The sequence below is a fragment of the Prenolepis imparis genome, unplaced genomic scaffold (genome assembly GCF_030444845.1).
Source record: "Prenolepis imparis isolate NDT839.2.m4 unplaced genomic scaffold, iyPreImpa1.0 SCAF_38, whole genome shotgun sequence".
NCBI classification, from domain to species: domain Eukaryota; kingdom Metazoa; phylum Arthropoda; class Insecta; order Hymenoptera; family Formicidae; genus Prenolepis; species Prenolepis imparis.
The window spans coordinates 220,242-237,798 of NW_028141196.1; the positions used below are offsets into that span (position 1 = coordinate 220,242).

The window sequence follows — 17,557 nt, forward strand, 5'->3', positions numbered from 1 at the left end:
ATTGTTATTGGTTCTCATCGAAAAATTATAAAAATTACCTTTTACTTACTAGAAGTTCCCTCATATGATCTAAGATTTATATTAATAATAAAAAGATACTTTTAAAAATTGGAAGATAATAATGCGATTCGCAAACTGGATTCTAAAGAATTCATCGAGCACATAATAAAGTATCGAGTCGATTAGATCAAATCTGAATCATCCATAGAATAAAAAGAAAAACAATACTGGTGACTAAAAATTGAGCGTCATCATTCACCGAAATTATTATGTTTAAGTTGAAATTATACGTTTTATTGAAAAGTTTAATGCTGGTGAAGGCAGCTATCGAGATTTTGACACAGAATCATACCGTTCTGGACAATCCTCAGGAAAAGGGCCTTTCTGTGTATCCGGCTTTAATTTTCACGCAGGATTTTCAGGTAGGAGATTTCTTTCGCTTCATTAAAAAACAATTAAATGTTATTACAAGTAATAGTGCAGTTTATTTGAGTAACTAAAACGCGTAATATAATAATATCACACTGTATAATGAAATAAAACTACAAATAACTAAAAAGTATGATGCAATGAGAAAGGATGTATAGAACTTGAAAATTTTATTTTGCTTATAAATGGATGTATAATTTGTATTGTAGCAGGTATACTTTGCGGGATGAGGAATGCAGTAATAAATAATAACACTTGGTTAGACTAAAAAATATAATCACAGGACAACCGACGGAAAATAAGTCAAGATAGGACAAAAAGACATACGCTAAAGCTATATAAGAGAACGCATACTCGATACATAAGTTACTAGGGGCAGCACTTGATATAGTACTAACCTCAAGCGCCATATATGGATTTATAGAGATATAAATTAAATTCTAACAAATATAGTACAAAATTAAACTTAATTAAGACGAAATATTAAAATTTGACTGGATTATGTTTGTGTTTCTATTGCTATTTTTAAGAATAATAATGATTAATATTAAAGAGATTCTCTGTTAATTTTTCACTATTTTGATACATACATACATACTGTATATGACACTTGAATTGAGTTTTATGATTTTTCATCAATTTGTAAAAAGATCTTATTTACTTTATTAAATATTTATAATAATTTAATGATATATATATAATAAGACTTGTAAAATAATTTTTATTTAACTAAATTAATTCAAAAAGTCAGCGTCATTTTGATGTGTCAAGGATAGTTACATTTGTGCTATTTACATATAAAGGAATGTCGACTATATTGGTATATTAAAATTCAAATTGTATCAATTAACTTTATAGGGCCAATAGTTAAATGAACAATATACGTAACAGCAATCTATTCCAATCTAACTAGTAAAAATGTATATATATATAACATTCATAGTATATCCATTTATATAGCCATATGAATATAGATATCCATTTAAATAGTTATATGTAGAATATGCACCTATTCTTATATAACGTGATAATGTCAATCGAAAGTATATGGTATCCTGTTTTCTAGAATTTGTTTGCGTTGAAAGATATAACAATAATCAAAAAGAATTTCGAAAAAATTTTAAGTACAAAAATTTATATAATTTGTATAATCACATATATACACATAAAAGACAATATTTTAAACATTTTTATTCTTGAAATACAACCGTTATTATTGAAATTTTAATCCTAACTGACGGATTATTAAAAAGTAAACTCGCTTGTTCTAAAAAGTTAACTAACAATCGCTAAAAGACTAAATCATTAGCTCTAATTATCAGCAAAATTGCTTCAGGAATCGAAGAGAGTAACATTTTCATATATCATTTGTTAAAATGGAACCAATTATGAATTCTTATTAAATAATCCTTATTCTGCCTATTCTGCGTGACTTTTTTATTAATATAAGAATCATGTTTGATATATTGCAAGAAAATATGTCGAAAAATAATAGAAATAAATATTTTAGAAATGAAATTACATAATATTTAACACATTATAAATGAGGAATGGAATTATAAATAAAAATATCATGCTTATATTTTTGCAAAACAAAAAATTTTATGCTCATTTTAGTTATTTCGACATATATGTTATTTTTTATGGTAATCTTATTTATATATATTTTTATATTTACTATTTTATTTATCATTAAAGATACCGTGGAATTTCTGGCCTAGCTGCCTTACTTATTTCATTTTTATGTTATGTTTCATTAAGGATATTCCAGTGCCCGAAAACAACAATCATCTCATTTTACAAAATCTCCAGCCGGATCAGAATTATTCTGATAGCGTGACTATAAGAAATGAAGTCGATGAAGACGATGAAGTTACATTTGCAAATATGTCCATGAACCCTGAATCTATTGGTAAGATGCAATGAATATATAGAACGTTAATAAAAAATTTACAAAAAATTTGAAAGTTGTAAGTATAATGTAAATTTAAGAGAGAGTAAAAATTAAATTTAAAAAAATATCAAACTATTTTCTAATAAGAAAGATATTATAAAATTTATTTTCGAAAAGAGAGAAAAAAATGTATACACTGTATGTAAAATAAAGCAGAATTTAGATAACACCATCAATTTCATTATTTTTCTTGTTTGTTTTAAATCTGTCGCAAATAATATACTTCTGATTTGTGAATAAATAGGAAATTTTAGAAAAGTGTTTAGCACTTTATTGGAAGCTTTTTTGTTTATAACTTAGCAATTACTTTTCTAACATAAATCTTGAAACACATACATACACACACACATTCATAAGGATTGTATGTCATTTCATTATTTTTAAAACTTGCTATGTTAATTTTGTAATATAAGTTTTTTTTTCTTTTTTCTATATTTTCATTGCACGTTAAATTATTATTATTTTTTTTTATTTATCAAAATAATCAACTTAAACATATTAATATGTACCACCTCAAAATCTCTAGGAAAAATTCCGAGCGAGCCAAGAGCATTCGTAGAGTTCAATGGATTTCTAAATGGAAAAATCAACATTTCTGTGACATTCAGGTGAAGAATCAAAGTTTTTAGTCTATATCCTTTTTTTCTCTCAAATTTAACATAGACATATAAATATTGATTCTGTTAAAAATTTATTAAATATGAAAAGGCTAAATTTTATCTTACAGGTGGAATCAACCTAAACATGAAAACAAAGTGATACAAGGATATTCAGTGCAATGTTGGTTCATCGAGAACCTAAAAAAGATTCAAATCTTTGACGACAATACTTTAACTACAATGGAATGCACAGAACATAATTTAAAACCTAATACAACGTACTATTATCGAGTACGAGCGCATACTAAAGCTGGTGCTGGTCCTTATACGAATTTAAGGAACGTATCAACGACGCACGAAAATCCGATACCTCAATTATTGATTACAGTAAATAATACTATTGTAATATGGGATCTGGATTCAAGAACTTACGTCAATCTCTTTACCTTTAATAGCAAATTGTATATAATCGATGTTTCTTATTCTGTAGCAGAACATAAAATTTATTGGATCCAGGCGACCAAAGAGGAGAATGGGGATATACAAGATTTAATGATAGGGGATATGAATAAAAATAATATTACGAAAATAACTAGATTAAAAAAATATGCAAACTCTCTCTGCATCGATTGGATAGGAAGAAATCTATATTGGATGGAACATGACATCTCATTATCAGCGAAATCCATTATAAAGCTGGACTTAACAATGTGGCAAAATGGCATAGTCAAATATGATAAGATCTTGAGCAGAGAGAAAAGGCTTGCTTATTTAACTACACAGCCATCTATAGGGTACGCTACCTTTTATTCACTAAAAAAAATTAACACTTATGTGTCTTTCGGTTAAGAATTTATAGTATTTTCTAATTTTGCAGTAATATACTATGATTTTGTAATAAAGATATAAAGAATCATAAAATCATTAATTATCATAAAATTGTTATAACTTAAGCTTATTATTTTATTTAACTTCACGTTTAAAATTATGTTTTATAATACACATATATAATAATATATATATTTTCCAGATTTTTATACTGGATAGAAATGTTTGATGCAGAGTCACATATACAGTATGTAATAATGAAATCGGATCTTGACGGAAGAAATGTGCAACCTTTTTTAAAATCCGATATGACCTTTTGTCCATACAATCTATCATTATTAGAAATTTATTATCAAATAGAGCTTGACATCACAAATACAGAGGAGCCAATAATATACTGGCTAGATAAACACGAATTATTTGTGGCGAACATTAAAATAAATAAATGTAATTCAATTTCAATCGCTGAAATTGGCACGGAGTTTCTGGGATATTTTATAATTGATGAAACAAACATTTATATAAGTGGATATAATTTAAAAATATCAGATTCTTATCTTTATATTTTAAAAAAGAAGTATGCACTTGTCGACAGTGAAAAAAACGCATCTAAACACGTGCAAATAATAAAAAGCACGGATTACTTTAAACCCATGATATCGTTTGGTAAATCATCCTCCTTACAACCATATCCTCGGAAGGAATGCCTTATATCTGATGAAAAAATTTATAATATTACAATAATAAAAATAACAGCGAACAGTATTGTTTTGAAATTTAATACGACAGAATCGACTCGCAAGCACAAATGCAAAAACAACATACCAACTCCTAAATATATCATCTACGTAAGCTGTTTGAATAATAACCTTAGTAACAAGTTCGATGAATTCTATATGCAGACATACGAGCGGCATTATAAAATTCAGAATTTAACACCGTTTACAAAATACAAGCTGAAGCTAGCTGTGAGCAATTTTTACTCTGATCAATTATCGATGGACCTGCAATTCCGATCGGAAGTCATACTAAGAACTAACGAAAGCAAACTCAATGCACCAGAAAATGTGAACGTTCAGGTTCTGACGCCCACTATAGCGGCAGTTTATTGGATGCTACCCACGAAACTGAATTGTGCGACAGTAACTTATAGAGTATATTGGGAAACAATTAACTCGGTGAACAGTACGCAACCGATAGAAAAGCCATTTATTAATAATAAAGTAGACAACAAATTTTTCACAATAATCCAATCGTTGCTGCCAGAACAGAAATACTTAGTATATGTACGTGTGTATCCAGCCAACTACACCAATCTCTATAATGACAGTTTGAGCACAACCGTGTACACGTACTCGGAACCGAACAATATAACTTTGAGCGAAGTTAGCATAAACAATATGAATATTTCGTGGATTCCTAGCGTTAATCTGACGATAGATTACATACTGGAATACAAAAATGATGTGATGCAAAAGTGGCAAATCGCAGATAGTTTTGAGAAGAATAATGATGAGACAGTAATGTATTATATAGAAAACTTGCTACCGGCAACTTTATACAAGTTTCGTTTGATACTGACATATCCTGAATACGAAAACTTTACATGGCCATCTGATGAAAGATTTATTTTTCAAACACTTGGTAAGCAAATATGATAATATGTAGATATTTTAATATGATCTGTTTATTATCATACATATAAATGAATTACAGAATTTTAAATATGAAATATTTTTAATGATAAAATTATAAGTAGAAATATTCAAAAAAACCGGAAAATTAAAACTATATTTTTATGTAACAAAGGTGACGATTCGAGAATTCGATCTACCCAATATAATTTAACATTGATGTTAAGCCTTGCTGGTACCGTTATTGTAATCTGCATCTGCTACTTTATTTATTGTTGTAAGTATATTTATACACATTTTTTTATTACAAATTATGATTAATGTAATAAGTGGAGAGATTTTTCAGAAAAACATTAACTTGTTCATTAAGAGAGCAAAATTTAAAATTTGCAATGCATAATATTATTTAAATATATTATAACTTTATAACAGTATACCGACAACGCAAAGAAGATAACGAGCAAGTTTTGACTAGGATTCTACATGAGGTACTTATCGGAAACGTTCAGCATAATGTGCTATACAGTCCTGCGTTGCAATATAATCCAAATAAATTTATGCTGACTAAAATCAAACGTGAGCAAATCACACTAACGAAACTGCTTGGCAGCGGCGCATTCGGAATGGTAAATTTTTGGTAACGTCATATTTTAAGTCATTAATGTTTAGATGCAGAAATAAGAAATGCACATTTCTTAGTAAATCTTACACCAAAAAAATTGTTTTCTTGAAATGCATTAATAAGTCCTCTAAACAGATAAGAATATTTCCAATTTTTAAATTGAGAATATATTTTTAATTTCTTTTGCAACTTCAGCGCCGCAATAAATAAATATAATAAATTAATAATAAATTTAAAATAAAAATTAATAAAATAAAATTATTTAAATTTATAATAAATTTATAAGTTTACAATTAATATTAAAAATAATAACATAATAAGCAAAAATGTGTATTTAACTATGTCAAATACATAAAAAATATTCAATTATATGTGTAACATTTAAATATACATGTAATAAGTAACTATATAAGTAAGTATATGTCCATTTGTAAGACTGTTTTTTGTTATATCGATTAATAATTTTAATAATACACGGATAAAAAAACATCTCATCAAGTATATATTCTTGCATGTTAAGAATATCTCTTTAGAGAATTTTCCTCCTAAATTAAGAGGATCCTTTTGGCGCCTATTTTAGTGGAAGATATTATAAAGATAAGTGGCATATACTTAAGATGAGAATACAATATTTTCGGATATATAAATCAACATTTTAAAAGAGATAGTAATACATTAATTTTTAAAACATACATATGCACTTCATTATTTTCGTTGAATTATTTAAAATAAAACGAAATATATTTGTATAATGTTATAAGAAATTAAATTATCTTTTCTTGTTTAATAAAAGTTACATTAATTTTCAATATTTCGCAGGTGTATCAAGGGAATGTCAAGGATTTAGAAGAACCGGGATCAGAGACATCCGTTGCCATAAAAATGTTAGAAAGGTGTGCTTCCGTCGAAGATAAAAAGAAATTCTTGCAAGAAGCTAAGCTTATGAGTCACTTTAGACACGAACATGTGTTAAGATTACTAGCTGTCTGCTTAGACGATGATTCTCCATTACTCGTGTTGGAATTAATGGAAACTGATCTGCAAAAATATTTGAGAGAGTGTCGAATATTACAACCTTCTGATTTACACGCTTTGCGTCTTCATGATTTGCTCGCTATGTGCGAAGATGTTGCGCGCGGCTGTTGCTATTTAGAAGAGCTGCGCTTTGTGCATAGAGATCTCGCATGCCGAAATTGTTTAGTGTCTGCGAGAGATCGTGAGAATCGTATCGTCAAAATCGGTGATTTTGGACTTGCTAGAGATATTTGCAGGGATGACTATTATCGCAAGGTAGATATAATTAATTAAAAAAGATGAAACTTTTTGAAAGTGTTTTTCTATTGTAGCGTCTTTATATTATTATATTATATCTTTAAGTCAAATAGAATTTAAGAAAAATGAAGACCATGTATATATTTTTATATATATTTCTCCAATATATATGTATATAATGTATAATGCAAAATATTAGTTAACAAAATGTATAATGCAAAATATTAATTTTTTGCTTAAGAATACTTACTGCAAAAATGGATAATTAGAATAGGAGATTTATCTTTGTTAAAATTTTATTTTAGGAAGGAGAAGGTCTGCTTCCTGTTCGCTGGATGGCACCGGAATCCCTAGCGAACGGAATATTTACTTCTCAGAGCGATGTTTGGTCATTCGGAGTACTAATGTGGGAGATTACATCATTGGGTGAGCAACCTTACTCTACAAAATCTAATCTCGAAGTGATGAATTACGTACGCGAGGGAGGCAGGTTGCAGATGTCTCTCGACTGTCCATCCTTGTTATATCTATTGATGCAACGTTGCTGGGGTGTAGCAAATGCCAGACCAAATTTTAAAATTTGTCTGAACAATATTATAGATCTAAGAAGCGACATAAAAGACGCAAAATTGCATCCAATATGAATATTATTTAGCCGGCACAATTAATTAATTATTTGAACATGTGTATATTAAAGAAAAACGAATTTTTGCACATTTATTTGAAATATTTGAAAATAAGTCTGTACTAGACATCTCTATGTATATTTGTAAGTAAATTGATCATTGTCATTTTATAATCTTATTTTTCAAAGAAACGTAATAAACTATATGTTTACTAGAAGTTTTATAACTTGATCGAATGCAGATGCATCGTGAACTATTACAAAGGGAAATCTTAATATGTAAGAATGAAAGAGATAGTATTTTGCGATTCGTTGATTAGCTTTAAAGAATTTATCGAATGATATACAAAAAACATCTAATATTGGACATTAAAATTTTAATTATTGCATTTATTCAGTACCATAGCGCGAAAATTACAAGTGCTCTTTAATTATGTAAAGGCTAGTCAATGTTTTATGAGAAAGTGGGAGAATTGTTGCCTTGCTACGTAAATTCGCCAGTGACCTACAATAGGTGTTATCTCAGAGAGGATATAAATGACTCTTTGAAAAATGGTTCTAATTTATTGCATTATGGCATTGCATGTTTAACTAAAAGTACTAACGAATAATCACGTACTTCTCGTAGAATTTAGGATATATTGCAGTTCTGTTCAGTTTCCAGAAAAAGTACTCTACTATATATGGTTGTAAGTTTCACTCCAATAAAAGATTTCTTTATTATAAAAAATTAAATATTTTTACATATGTTAATTTACATGTATAACTGTAAAACTATAAACAAAAAATTTGATGTTAAAAAAATTTATTTAAATGATTTAAACTGCATAATCAAAAAGCTTGACATTATATAAGCTTGATATTAAAAGCTGAGATATAAAAAAGATGTATAAAGTTTGTTAATATTACATTTAAAATTGCCACATTTATAAATAGATGTTATGTAGTATAAAATTATGCTTTTATAATTATAAATGTGGCCGTATACGTATATTAAAACGTAGTCCAAATATGTTTTTGAAACTTTTATATTTAAAAATAAACATTTTTAATATTAATGAGTCTTCATTTTCTATAAAATTGTTAAATTAGCATGAATACTTTTAGTAAAGCACATAATATTTTTAATGTTTCTAACATAATAATTTTCTTCTATGGTATTCGATCGATTTTTACGAGATTCTCGACTATGAGTGATCGATAAAAACGATAGAATAAAAAAACAAATAATATAATATTTATAATTATTATTAATTAATTATATTATAATTATTTATAAATTATTTATTTTATATATTTATTATTTAAAAATTATTTATAAATTATATATTTATAAAATATTAAATTATAATTATAAAGTATTTTAATAAACATGCTTTATTGGAGTGTAAAAATTCCTAGATTTATTATGAATAATATAGATATTATTTTTATGTTTTCGATGTAGTAAATTTACTTCTTAATAGTATATGTTTGCATAAATTAATTTATCTTGCAATCCTATATAGAGAATAAAGCTACTATTGATCGACATGAATAGAATACCTACAAGCAAACACAACTTGCCAATTATTTATTGCATTAATTATACTTCGGGACAATATTTGTAAGCATTTAATTTAAACATATGACCATTAATTAAGAGCATTTAATGATCATTTCCATGTATTAAAAAATCACTTAATGAATTACGGTTTCCTTTAAAGCTTTAAAGAATGGTCTATGATATATGTGAGGCTATATATAATTTTAAATAGGGTATACAGTATGCACTTTTTTTACTTTTTTCACGAAGATTGTAAATATAAACATTTTTTAATTTTAAATGTAAAGCAGTGCAATTAAAAAATTAAAACTCTCTGTGAACAGTTTCCACGAATAATTATATTATATTTTCTCTGATTAATATTTATCACAATATAAAATAATAATATCTATTACATTAAAATATAAAATATGTTTGATTAATTTTACTAAAAGTAAAGTAAAATTAATCAAGCATATTTTTCAAATTCTTTCCATACCATATTGTCTCACGATTACCATGATTTTCAAAGTAAATTATAAGAAAATATTCTCTGTGTTGGAATAAGTAACTGTTGGAGTAACACTGATTGTAAGTATCGGCGATCATGCAGTGAGAAATGAATCATAAACAAAGCGCAGCAAATAAAGCATGATCAGATCAGTCTAGTCTGCGAAGTCAGTTACGATTGTGATTGCCACGAAAAAAGACAACGTTGCGCGTCAATTGATTCAAATACTGTCATATAAACGTCACACAACAATATGCACATATAGTGGATCCTAAAAGCATGCGTAGTATATAATATGCATACAAATGTAATCATAATTTTGTATATTTTAGTGAAACAAAAAATATGACAAATATCAACGTGGATAATATTATATGCTTACCCTTACGACACAAAAATACTGCAGCAACATTGCAGAAATATTTCTTTGCAATATTGCAAGATTTCAGAAATGTTGCAAAATGTTGCTGCAACATTGCTGCAATATTGCAGCAACGGTAAAATGTCCGCTTTCAGCAATATTGCAATACAATATTGCAGCAATATTGCAATGTAATATATATATTATAATGCTTTGTAATGACATAATAATTGGTATTTTTACATTCTAACAATATATTGTCCTATCTACACCTAATAACACTGAAAAAACAATTTTGTTGACATAACAAAAGTTTGGTAAACCGTTCCAAATAATTTGGTTAATATATATGATTAACCAAATATTTTATTGTTCCAACTAAAATAAAATAAAAAACATTTCAAAAACGTGTATAGTAACTATATATATATATATACATATATATGTGTGTGTGTGTGTGTGTGTGCGCGCGCGCGCGTATGTGTGTGTATGTGTGTGTGTGTGTAAGTTGATAATAATTCCTTATTTTAATATTTTATAATTCACAAGCGGTCACCACCCATCCAAGTATTAACCGTGCCAAACGCTGCTTAACCTTCAGTGATCGGACGAGAACTGATGCTGTTGTTGAAGCTATTTAAGTTGTTTATTATGCCAATTTGAGTAACAATTTTTACAAAACTAATAAACAAGTTTTTACATGTATGACTGTTGGCAATATTTTATAATTTAAAATACTTGTATATAATACGTTTTTTTATGAAGGTATTATAATTTGCACATACATTATATTATACATATATGCAATTAATAAACTGATTTTTTGAAAATATTTTTTAATAATATTCAAATATTATATATATATATAATTTTACAATGTTGCTGCAACATCATTATCGCATTATTGCAGCAACGTTCCATATTTATATTTCAATAATGTTGCTGCAATATTGCATTGCAATATGGAAGATTGCAATATTGCTGCAATATTGCTGCAAGGTCCTGTGCCGTATGGGTAAATAGCGGTGAAAGTGACAGAAAATTAATAATTCTATAATTTTCGGATTGCTTATAAATTGTTCGATTATATTTTTATTGATTATCTTTTTACGAAATATTAAAAGAAATTACAACAAAGATATATTATTATTTTCGATAGAATCAAGTGAATACGTGTCGCTTCGTATTTATTTTTGTTATTGGTTCCCATTGAAAAATTATAAAAATTACTATTTACTAGAATATTGTGATTAATCATAAAAAGATATATTAAAATGTAATATTGGAAGACAATAACGCGATTCGCAAACTAGATTCTAAAGAATTCCATCAAGCACATAATAAAGTATCGAGTCGATTAGATCAAATCTGAATCATCCATAGAATAAAAAAAATACAATACTGGTGATTAAAAATTGAGCGCCAACATTCACCAAAGAAAGATATTATTATGTTTAAGATGAGATTATGCGTTTTATTGAAAAGTTAAATGCTGGTGAAAGCAGCTATCGCAATTTTGACAAAGAATCATACCGTTCCGTACAACCTTTTCACGCAGGTAAGAGATTTTTTTCGCTTCATTAAAAAACAATTAAATGTTATTACAAGTAATAGTGCAGTTTATTTGAGTAAAAACGATTTAAAAGAGATAGTAATACAATAATTTTTATTAGACATGCATATGCATTTTATTCTATTTCGTTGAATTACTTGAAATAAAACGAAATATATATATGTTTAATGTTATATGAATTTAAATTATCTTTTTTTTTTAATATAAGTTACATTAATTTTCAACATTTCGCAGGTGTTTAAAGGGAACGTCAAGGATTTAGAAAAACCGAAATCAGAGACATCCGTTGCCATAAAAATGTTAAAAAAGGGTGCTTCCGTGGAAGAAAAAAAGAAATTCTTGCAAGAGGCTAAGCTTATGAGTCACTTTAGACACGAACATGTGTTAAGATTACTAGCTATCTGCTTAGACGGGGATTCTCCATTACTCGTGTTGGAATTAATGGAAACTGATCTGCAAACATATTTGAGAGAGTGTCAAATATTACAACCTTCTGATTTACACGCTCTGCGTCTACAAGACTTGCTCGCTATGTGCGAAGATGTTGCGCGAGGCTGTTGCTATTTAGAAGAGCTGCGCTTTGTGCATAGAGATCTCGCGTGCCGAAATTGTTTAGTGTCTGCGAGAGATCGTGAGAATCGTATCGTCAAAATCGGTGATTTCGGACTTGCTAGAGATATTTACAGAAATGACTATTATCGCCAGGTAGATATAATTAATTAAAAAAGATGAAACTTTTTCAAAGTATTTTTTTATTGTAGCGACTTTTTATATTATTATATATTTTATCTGTAAGTCAAATAGAATTTAAGAAAAATGAAGACTATGCATATATTTTTATATGTATTTCTCCAATATATATGTATATAATGTATAATGCAAAATATTAGTAAACGTTTTTTGCTTAAGAATACTTATTTAAAAAATTGATAATTAGAATAGAAGATTTAACTTTATTGAAATTATATTTTAGGAAGGAGAAGATCTGCTTCCTGTTCGTTGGATGGCACAGGAATCCCTAGTGAACGGAATATTTACTTCTTATAGCGATGTTTGGTCATTCGGTGTACTAATGTGGGAGATTACATCGTTAAGTGAACAACCTTACTCTACCAGAACTAATTTCGAAGTGATGGATTATGTACGCGCGGGAGGCAGATTGCAGATGCCTCTCAACTGTCCATCCTCGTCATACCAACTAATGCAGCGTTGCTGGAGTGCAGCAAATGACAGACCAAACTTTAAATTTTGTCTGAACAATATTATAGCTTTAAGAAGCCACACAGAAGACGCAATACTGGATCCGACGCATCAATGATTATTATATAGCCGGCAATTAATTAATTGTTTGTATATGTGTATGTTAAGAAGAAACGTTGAGTTTTACATCTATGAGATATTTGAAATTATACTGTCAGTATTATATATATATATATAATATATACATATATATATTATATATATATATATATATTATATATATATATATATATGTATATATATATATATCAGTATGTGAATTGGTCATTGTCATTTCATAATTTATATTTATTTTTCAAAGATGCGTAATAAACTATATATTTACTAGAAGTTGTATAACTGCTCGAATGCAGATGCATCCTGATCTGTCACAAAGGGAAATCTTATTACGTAAGAGAAAGATATAACTTGCGATTCGTAAATTAGCTTTAAAGAATTTACCGAATGATAAAGAAAAAGTATATCAATTTGGAGATTAAAGTTTTATTTTCTATTATATTAATTCAGTATCATAGCACGAAAATGACAAACGTTTTTTAATTAGGCCAAGTCAATGCTTTATTAGAAAGTGGTAGAGAATTCGGTACTCCGTAAATTCGCTAGTTGCATAGATGTTATCTCAGAGAAGAATCAAATGACTTCTTGAAAAACGATTCCAACTTATCTCATTATGGCATTGCATGTTTATTTAAAACTTTAAATAGGTAAGGCATTTTTTTCTCTATTTTTTCTTTAAGTAAAAACTATTTTTCTTAGTAAATAAATCATGGGAGTAAACAAATCATGGCTTGACTTTCTTCGATTGTTGAAAGAATTTTGTCTCATTATTCAGTTTTTATATTAGTTTCAAATTAATTAATTAATTTCTTCTAATAAGTAACTCTATCTTAACTTGACTTTCTCTTTCACGAGTGCGTTTGTTATCACTAAAATTTCAATAATGTTTATATTTTAACATATATATAAGATATATATATTTTTATTATCATTTTCTTCATGATCATAAAAATTTTATAAATTCCTGTATTTAAAAACATCTTATGAAATATTTTTTAATGCAAACGAATTTTCTGGATAGCATAATGCTATAAATTTTTGATTTATGACTGATAAAAATATGTACATACATATATAACACATATATATATATATATATATATATATATATTAAGTGATAAATAGTGTATATAAATTCTCACATATAGCAAAAGTGACAGCTTATTGCGCATATTATTCATAGATTGATTAATTGTCCCCAATTCGAAGTTCAACTGCACCAATCTTTCACTTCGATGTTTAGTAGCCGTTGAGCATGCGAATTATTTTAACTTTCTGATTTTCTATATAAATTTCGTTAAATGAAAAATAAATTACCGTGCAAGTTTTAAATAAAAATTACTAAATTTCAACATATCTAGAGAAATAAAAATGTTTTAGAAATTACAAACAATTTATGTAAATGTATCACAAACTTATTAAGTAACAAAAAAAAAATGAAATGAATGAAATCATTAATTTTTTAAATTCTTTCTTTTAAATCTAACAATTATATTATAATAATACATATTGTTTAATAATTTTAATATATCGTCTGAATTAAATTTAATTTTAAGTTTTAATTTGATTACATAACATTGATTTTTGAATGTGTGATGTAAAATTAATAAACTTTATATACAATTTTTTTTAATTGAAACTCTCTTTTGTTTTACGTATTATATAGTTTTAATTACACAAATAGTGTATTATCTGCAATATATAACATTCAATTTTCTTCATGAAAAAAATCTTTTATTTGTGTAAAGTATATAAATTAGAGTATACGAGAATACTTTTCTTCGTAACTTCTTGGACCGAAGCTTCAAAGATCCTCCAGAATCCCTAGATTTCCTTGACGAAAACGTTATGGTCATTCTCGTTTGCGTTAACAGTTTTAGTAAAACACATAATGTTTGTAAAGTTTCTAACATAACAATTTTCTCTTCTTGTAGATATTTTTATACTCGATCGGCTTTCATACGATTCTCGACTATGACCAATGTTCCATGTAATCTTCACAATGATTTAAATACCACTAATCGAATTGATGTTCCTCCATGTATCTCGATAAATTTTGAGTTTTCTCTTACTTAATAAAACTCTTAGTTGATAAAACTATTTCAAGATCGATTATAATGATTTATATAATCAAGCTATAAAAATTTTGTAGTATATTTTCTTCGATTAAACTCAATGTACAATGTAACGAGTGTAGTATATTCGATTGTATCAAAAACAATAATATAAGCGTAATTAAATTTCGCAATTTTTCAAAATTTTCAAGTAGAAAAGCGATCGAATGAAAAAAAATATATATTATTATTTTACAAAATATTACTATCTTAATATTCTTAATATATTATTATTTTAACATTTAATTAACAAACTAACGTTTCATTAATATTTTTTGACAGAAATCAGCTATTTAAGACGTTTATACGGATTTAATGAACATATCAACGACGCACGAAAATCCATTACCTTAATTATTGATTGTATTGCATAAAAGTATTCAAATGGGATCTGCATTTAAGAACCTACGTTAATCTCTTTAATCATTATTTTAATACGATGTTTGAATTCGCTTGTTCGATAGCAGAACACAAAATTTATTGCAGTAAAGTAAGCTAGAAATTTTTGATTATAATGAATTAAATTTATATGTCAAGATCTTTTCTTATTTCAAACCGGATCTTACTTTAAAAATGCGCCTCATATAGGATATACATATATATATATATATATATATATATATATATATATAGAATATTATTATTCGTGAAAACTGTTGGAATAAGTAACTGTTGGAAGAAACACTGAGTATCATCGATCAAGCTGAGGGAAATGAATCATAAAGAGAGGGCAGCAAATAAAGCATGATCAGATCGGTCTAGTCTGGGGAGTCAGTTACGATTGCGATTGCCACGAAAAAGGACAATGTTGCGCGTTATTTGATTCAAATAATATACTGTCATATAAACATCACACATCAATATGCACAAATAGTGGATTCTAAAAACATGCATAGTATACAATATGCATAAAAATAGTAATCATAATTTTTTATATTTTTAGTGAAACAAAAAATATGACAAATATCAACGTGGATAATATTTGATGCTAGAATAGTGGTGAAAGTGACAGAAAACCTATAATTCTATAATTTTCGGATTGGTTATAAATTGTTCGTTTACATTTTTATTGATTATCTTTTTACGAAATATTAAAAGAAATTACAACAAAAATATATTATTATCTTCGATACAATCAAGTGAATACGTGTTGCTTCGTGCTGTTATTGGTTCCCATCGAAAAATTATAAAAATTACTATTTACTAAAAATTCCTTCATATGATCTAAGATATATATATTGTGATTGATTATAAAAAGATATATTAAAATGTAATATTGGAAGACAGTAACGCGATTCGCAAACTAGATTCTAAAGAATTCATCGAGCTCATAATAAAGTATCGAGTCGATTAGATCAAATCTGAATAATCCATAGAATAAAAAGAAAAAGAATACTGGTGACTAAAAATTGATCGCCAACATTCACCAAAGGAAGAGATTATTATGTTTAAGATGAGATTATGCGTTTTATTGAAAAGTTTTATGATGGTGAAATCAGCTATCGCCACTTTGACAAAGAATCATCCCGGACAATCTTTTTACGCAATTAAGAAATTTTTTTGTTTATTAAAAAACAATTAAATGTTATTACAAGTAATTGTGCAGTTTATTTGAGTAACTCAAACTCACATATGTGTAATATAATATAATATTACAAATTGTATAATAAAATAAAACTACACATGAAACTAAAAAGTACGATGCAATGAGAAAGGATGTATAAAGCTTGAAAATTTTATTTTGTTTATAAATGGATGTATAATATAGTACAAAGTTAAACTTCATTAAGACGAAATATTAAAATTTGACTGTATTATGTTTGTGTTTCTATTGCTATTTTTAAGAATAATAATTATTAATATTAACGAGATGTTCTGTTAATTTTTCACTATTTTGATACATACATACATACATAAACACACACACAGAGACACATACACACACACACACACACACACACACACACACACATATATATATATATATGACACTTGAATTGTGTTTCATGTGATTTTTCATCAATTTGTAATAAAAACTAATTTACTTTATTAAATAATTATAATTATTTAATGATATAATAAGACTTGTAAATTAATTCTTATATAACTAAATTAATTCAAAGTGTCAGCGTCATTTTGATGTATCAAGGATAGTTGCATTTGTCCTATATACATATAAAGAAATGTCGACTA

General features: G+C 27.0%; 2 protein-coding genes and 1 pseudogene across 3 annotated transcripts in view; all 3 read left to right on the forward strand.

The window, feature by feature from the left end:
* The window catches only part of LOC145947032 (proto-oncogene tyrosine-protein kinase ROS-like), a 65,277-nt pseudogene that overhangs the window by 12,252 nt on the left and 35,468 nt on the right, over window positions 1-17,557 (forward strand). The window lies entirely within an intron of this gene.
* LOC145947044 (proto-oncogene tyrosine-protein kinase ROS-like) lies at window positions 61-8,085 on the forward strand. The gene is made up of 9 exons (XM_083056818.1): window positions 61-422; window positions 2,191-2,341; window positions 2,910-2,991; window positions 3,111-3,776; window positions 4,013-5,454; window positions 5,620-5,721; window positions 5,877-6,070; window positions 6,886-7,356; window positions 7,644-8,085. Exons 1-9 carry the CDS (start codon window positions 270-272, stop codon window positions 7,980-7,982), a joined length of 3,600 nt encoding a protein of 1,199 aa, XP_082912944.1. The 5' UTR covers window positions 61-269; the 3' UTR covers window positions 7,983-8,085.
* On the forward strand, window positions 12,173-13,343 carry LOC145947042 (insulin-like growth factor 1 receptor). Its single transcript, XM_083056815.1, has 2 exons — window positions 12,173-12,638; window positions 12,907-13,343. Exons 1-2 carry the CDS (start codon window positions 12,231-12,233, stop codon window positions 13,249-13,251), a joined length of 753 nt encoding a protein of 250 aa, XP_082912941.1. The 5' UTR covers window positions 12,173-12,230; the 3' UTR covers window positions 13,252-13,343.

What these genes read in the sequence shown, in the direction of transcription:
- LOC145947044 (XM_083056818.1), top strand. Translation starts at nt 270, where the DNA reads ATGTTTAAGTTGAAATTATACGTTTTATTGAAAAGTTTAATGCTGGTG. An exon ending in TTTTCACGCAGGATTTTCAG is followed by an intron (nt 423 to 2,190) that starts GTAGGAGATTTC and finishes TGTTTCATTAAG; the next exon opens with GATATTCCAGTGCCCGAAAA. An exon ending in CATGAACCCTGAATCTATTG is followed by an intron (nt 2,342 to 2,909) that starts GTAAGATGCAAT and finishes CAAAATCTCTAG; the next exon opens with GAAAAATTCCGAGCGAGCCA.
- LOC145947042 (XM_083056815.1), top strand. Translation starts at nt 12,231, where the DNA reads ATGTTAAAAAAGGGTGCTTCCGTGGAAGAAAAAAAGAAATTCTTGCAA. An exon ending in GAAATGACTATTATCGCCAG is followed by an intron (nt 12,639 to 12,906) that starts GTAGATATAATT and finishes ATTATATTTTAG; the next exon opens with GAAGGAGAAGATCTGCTTCC.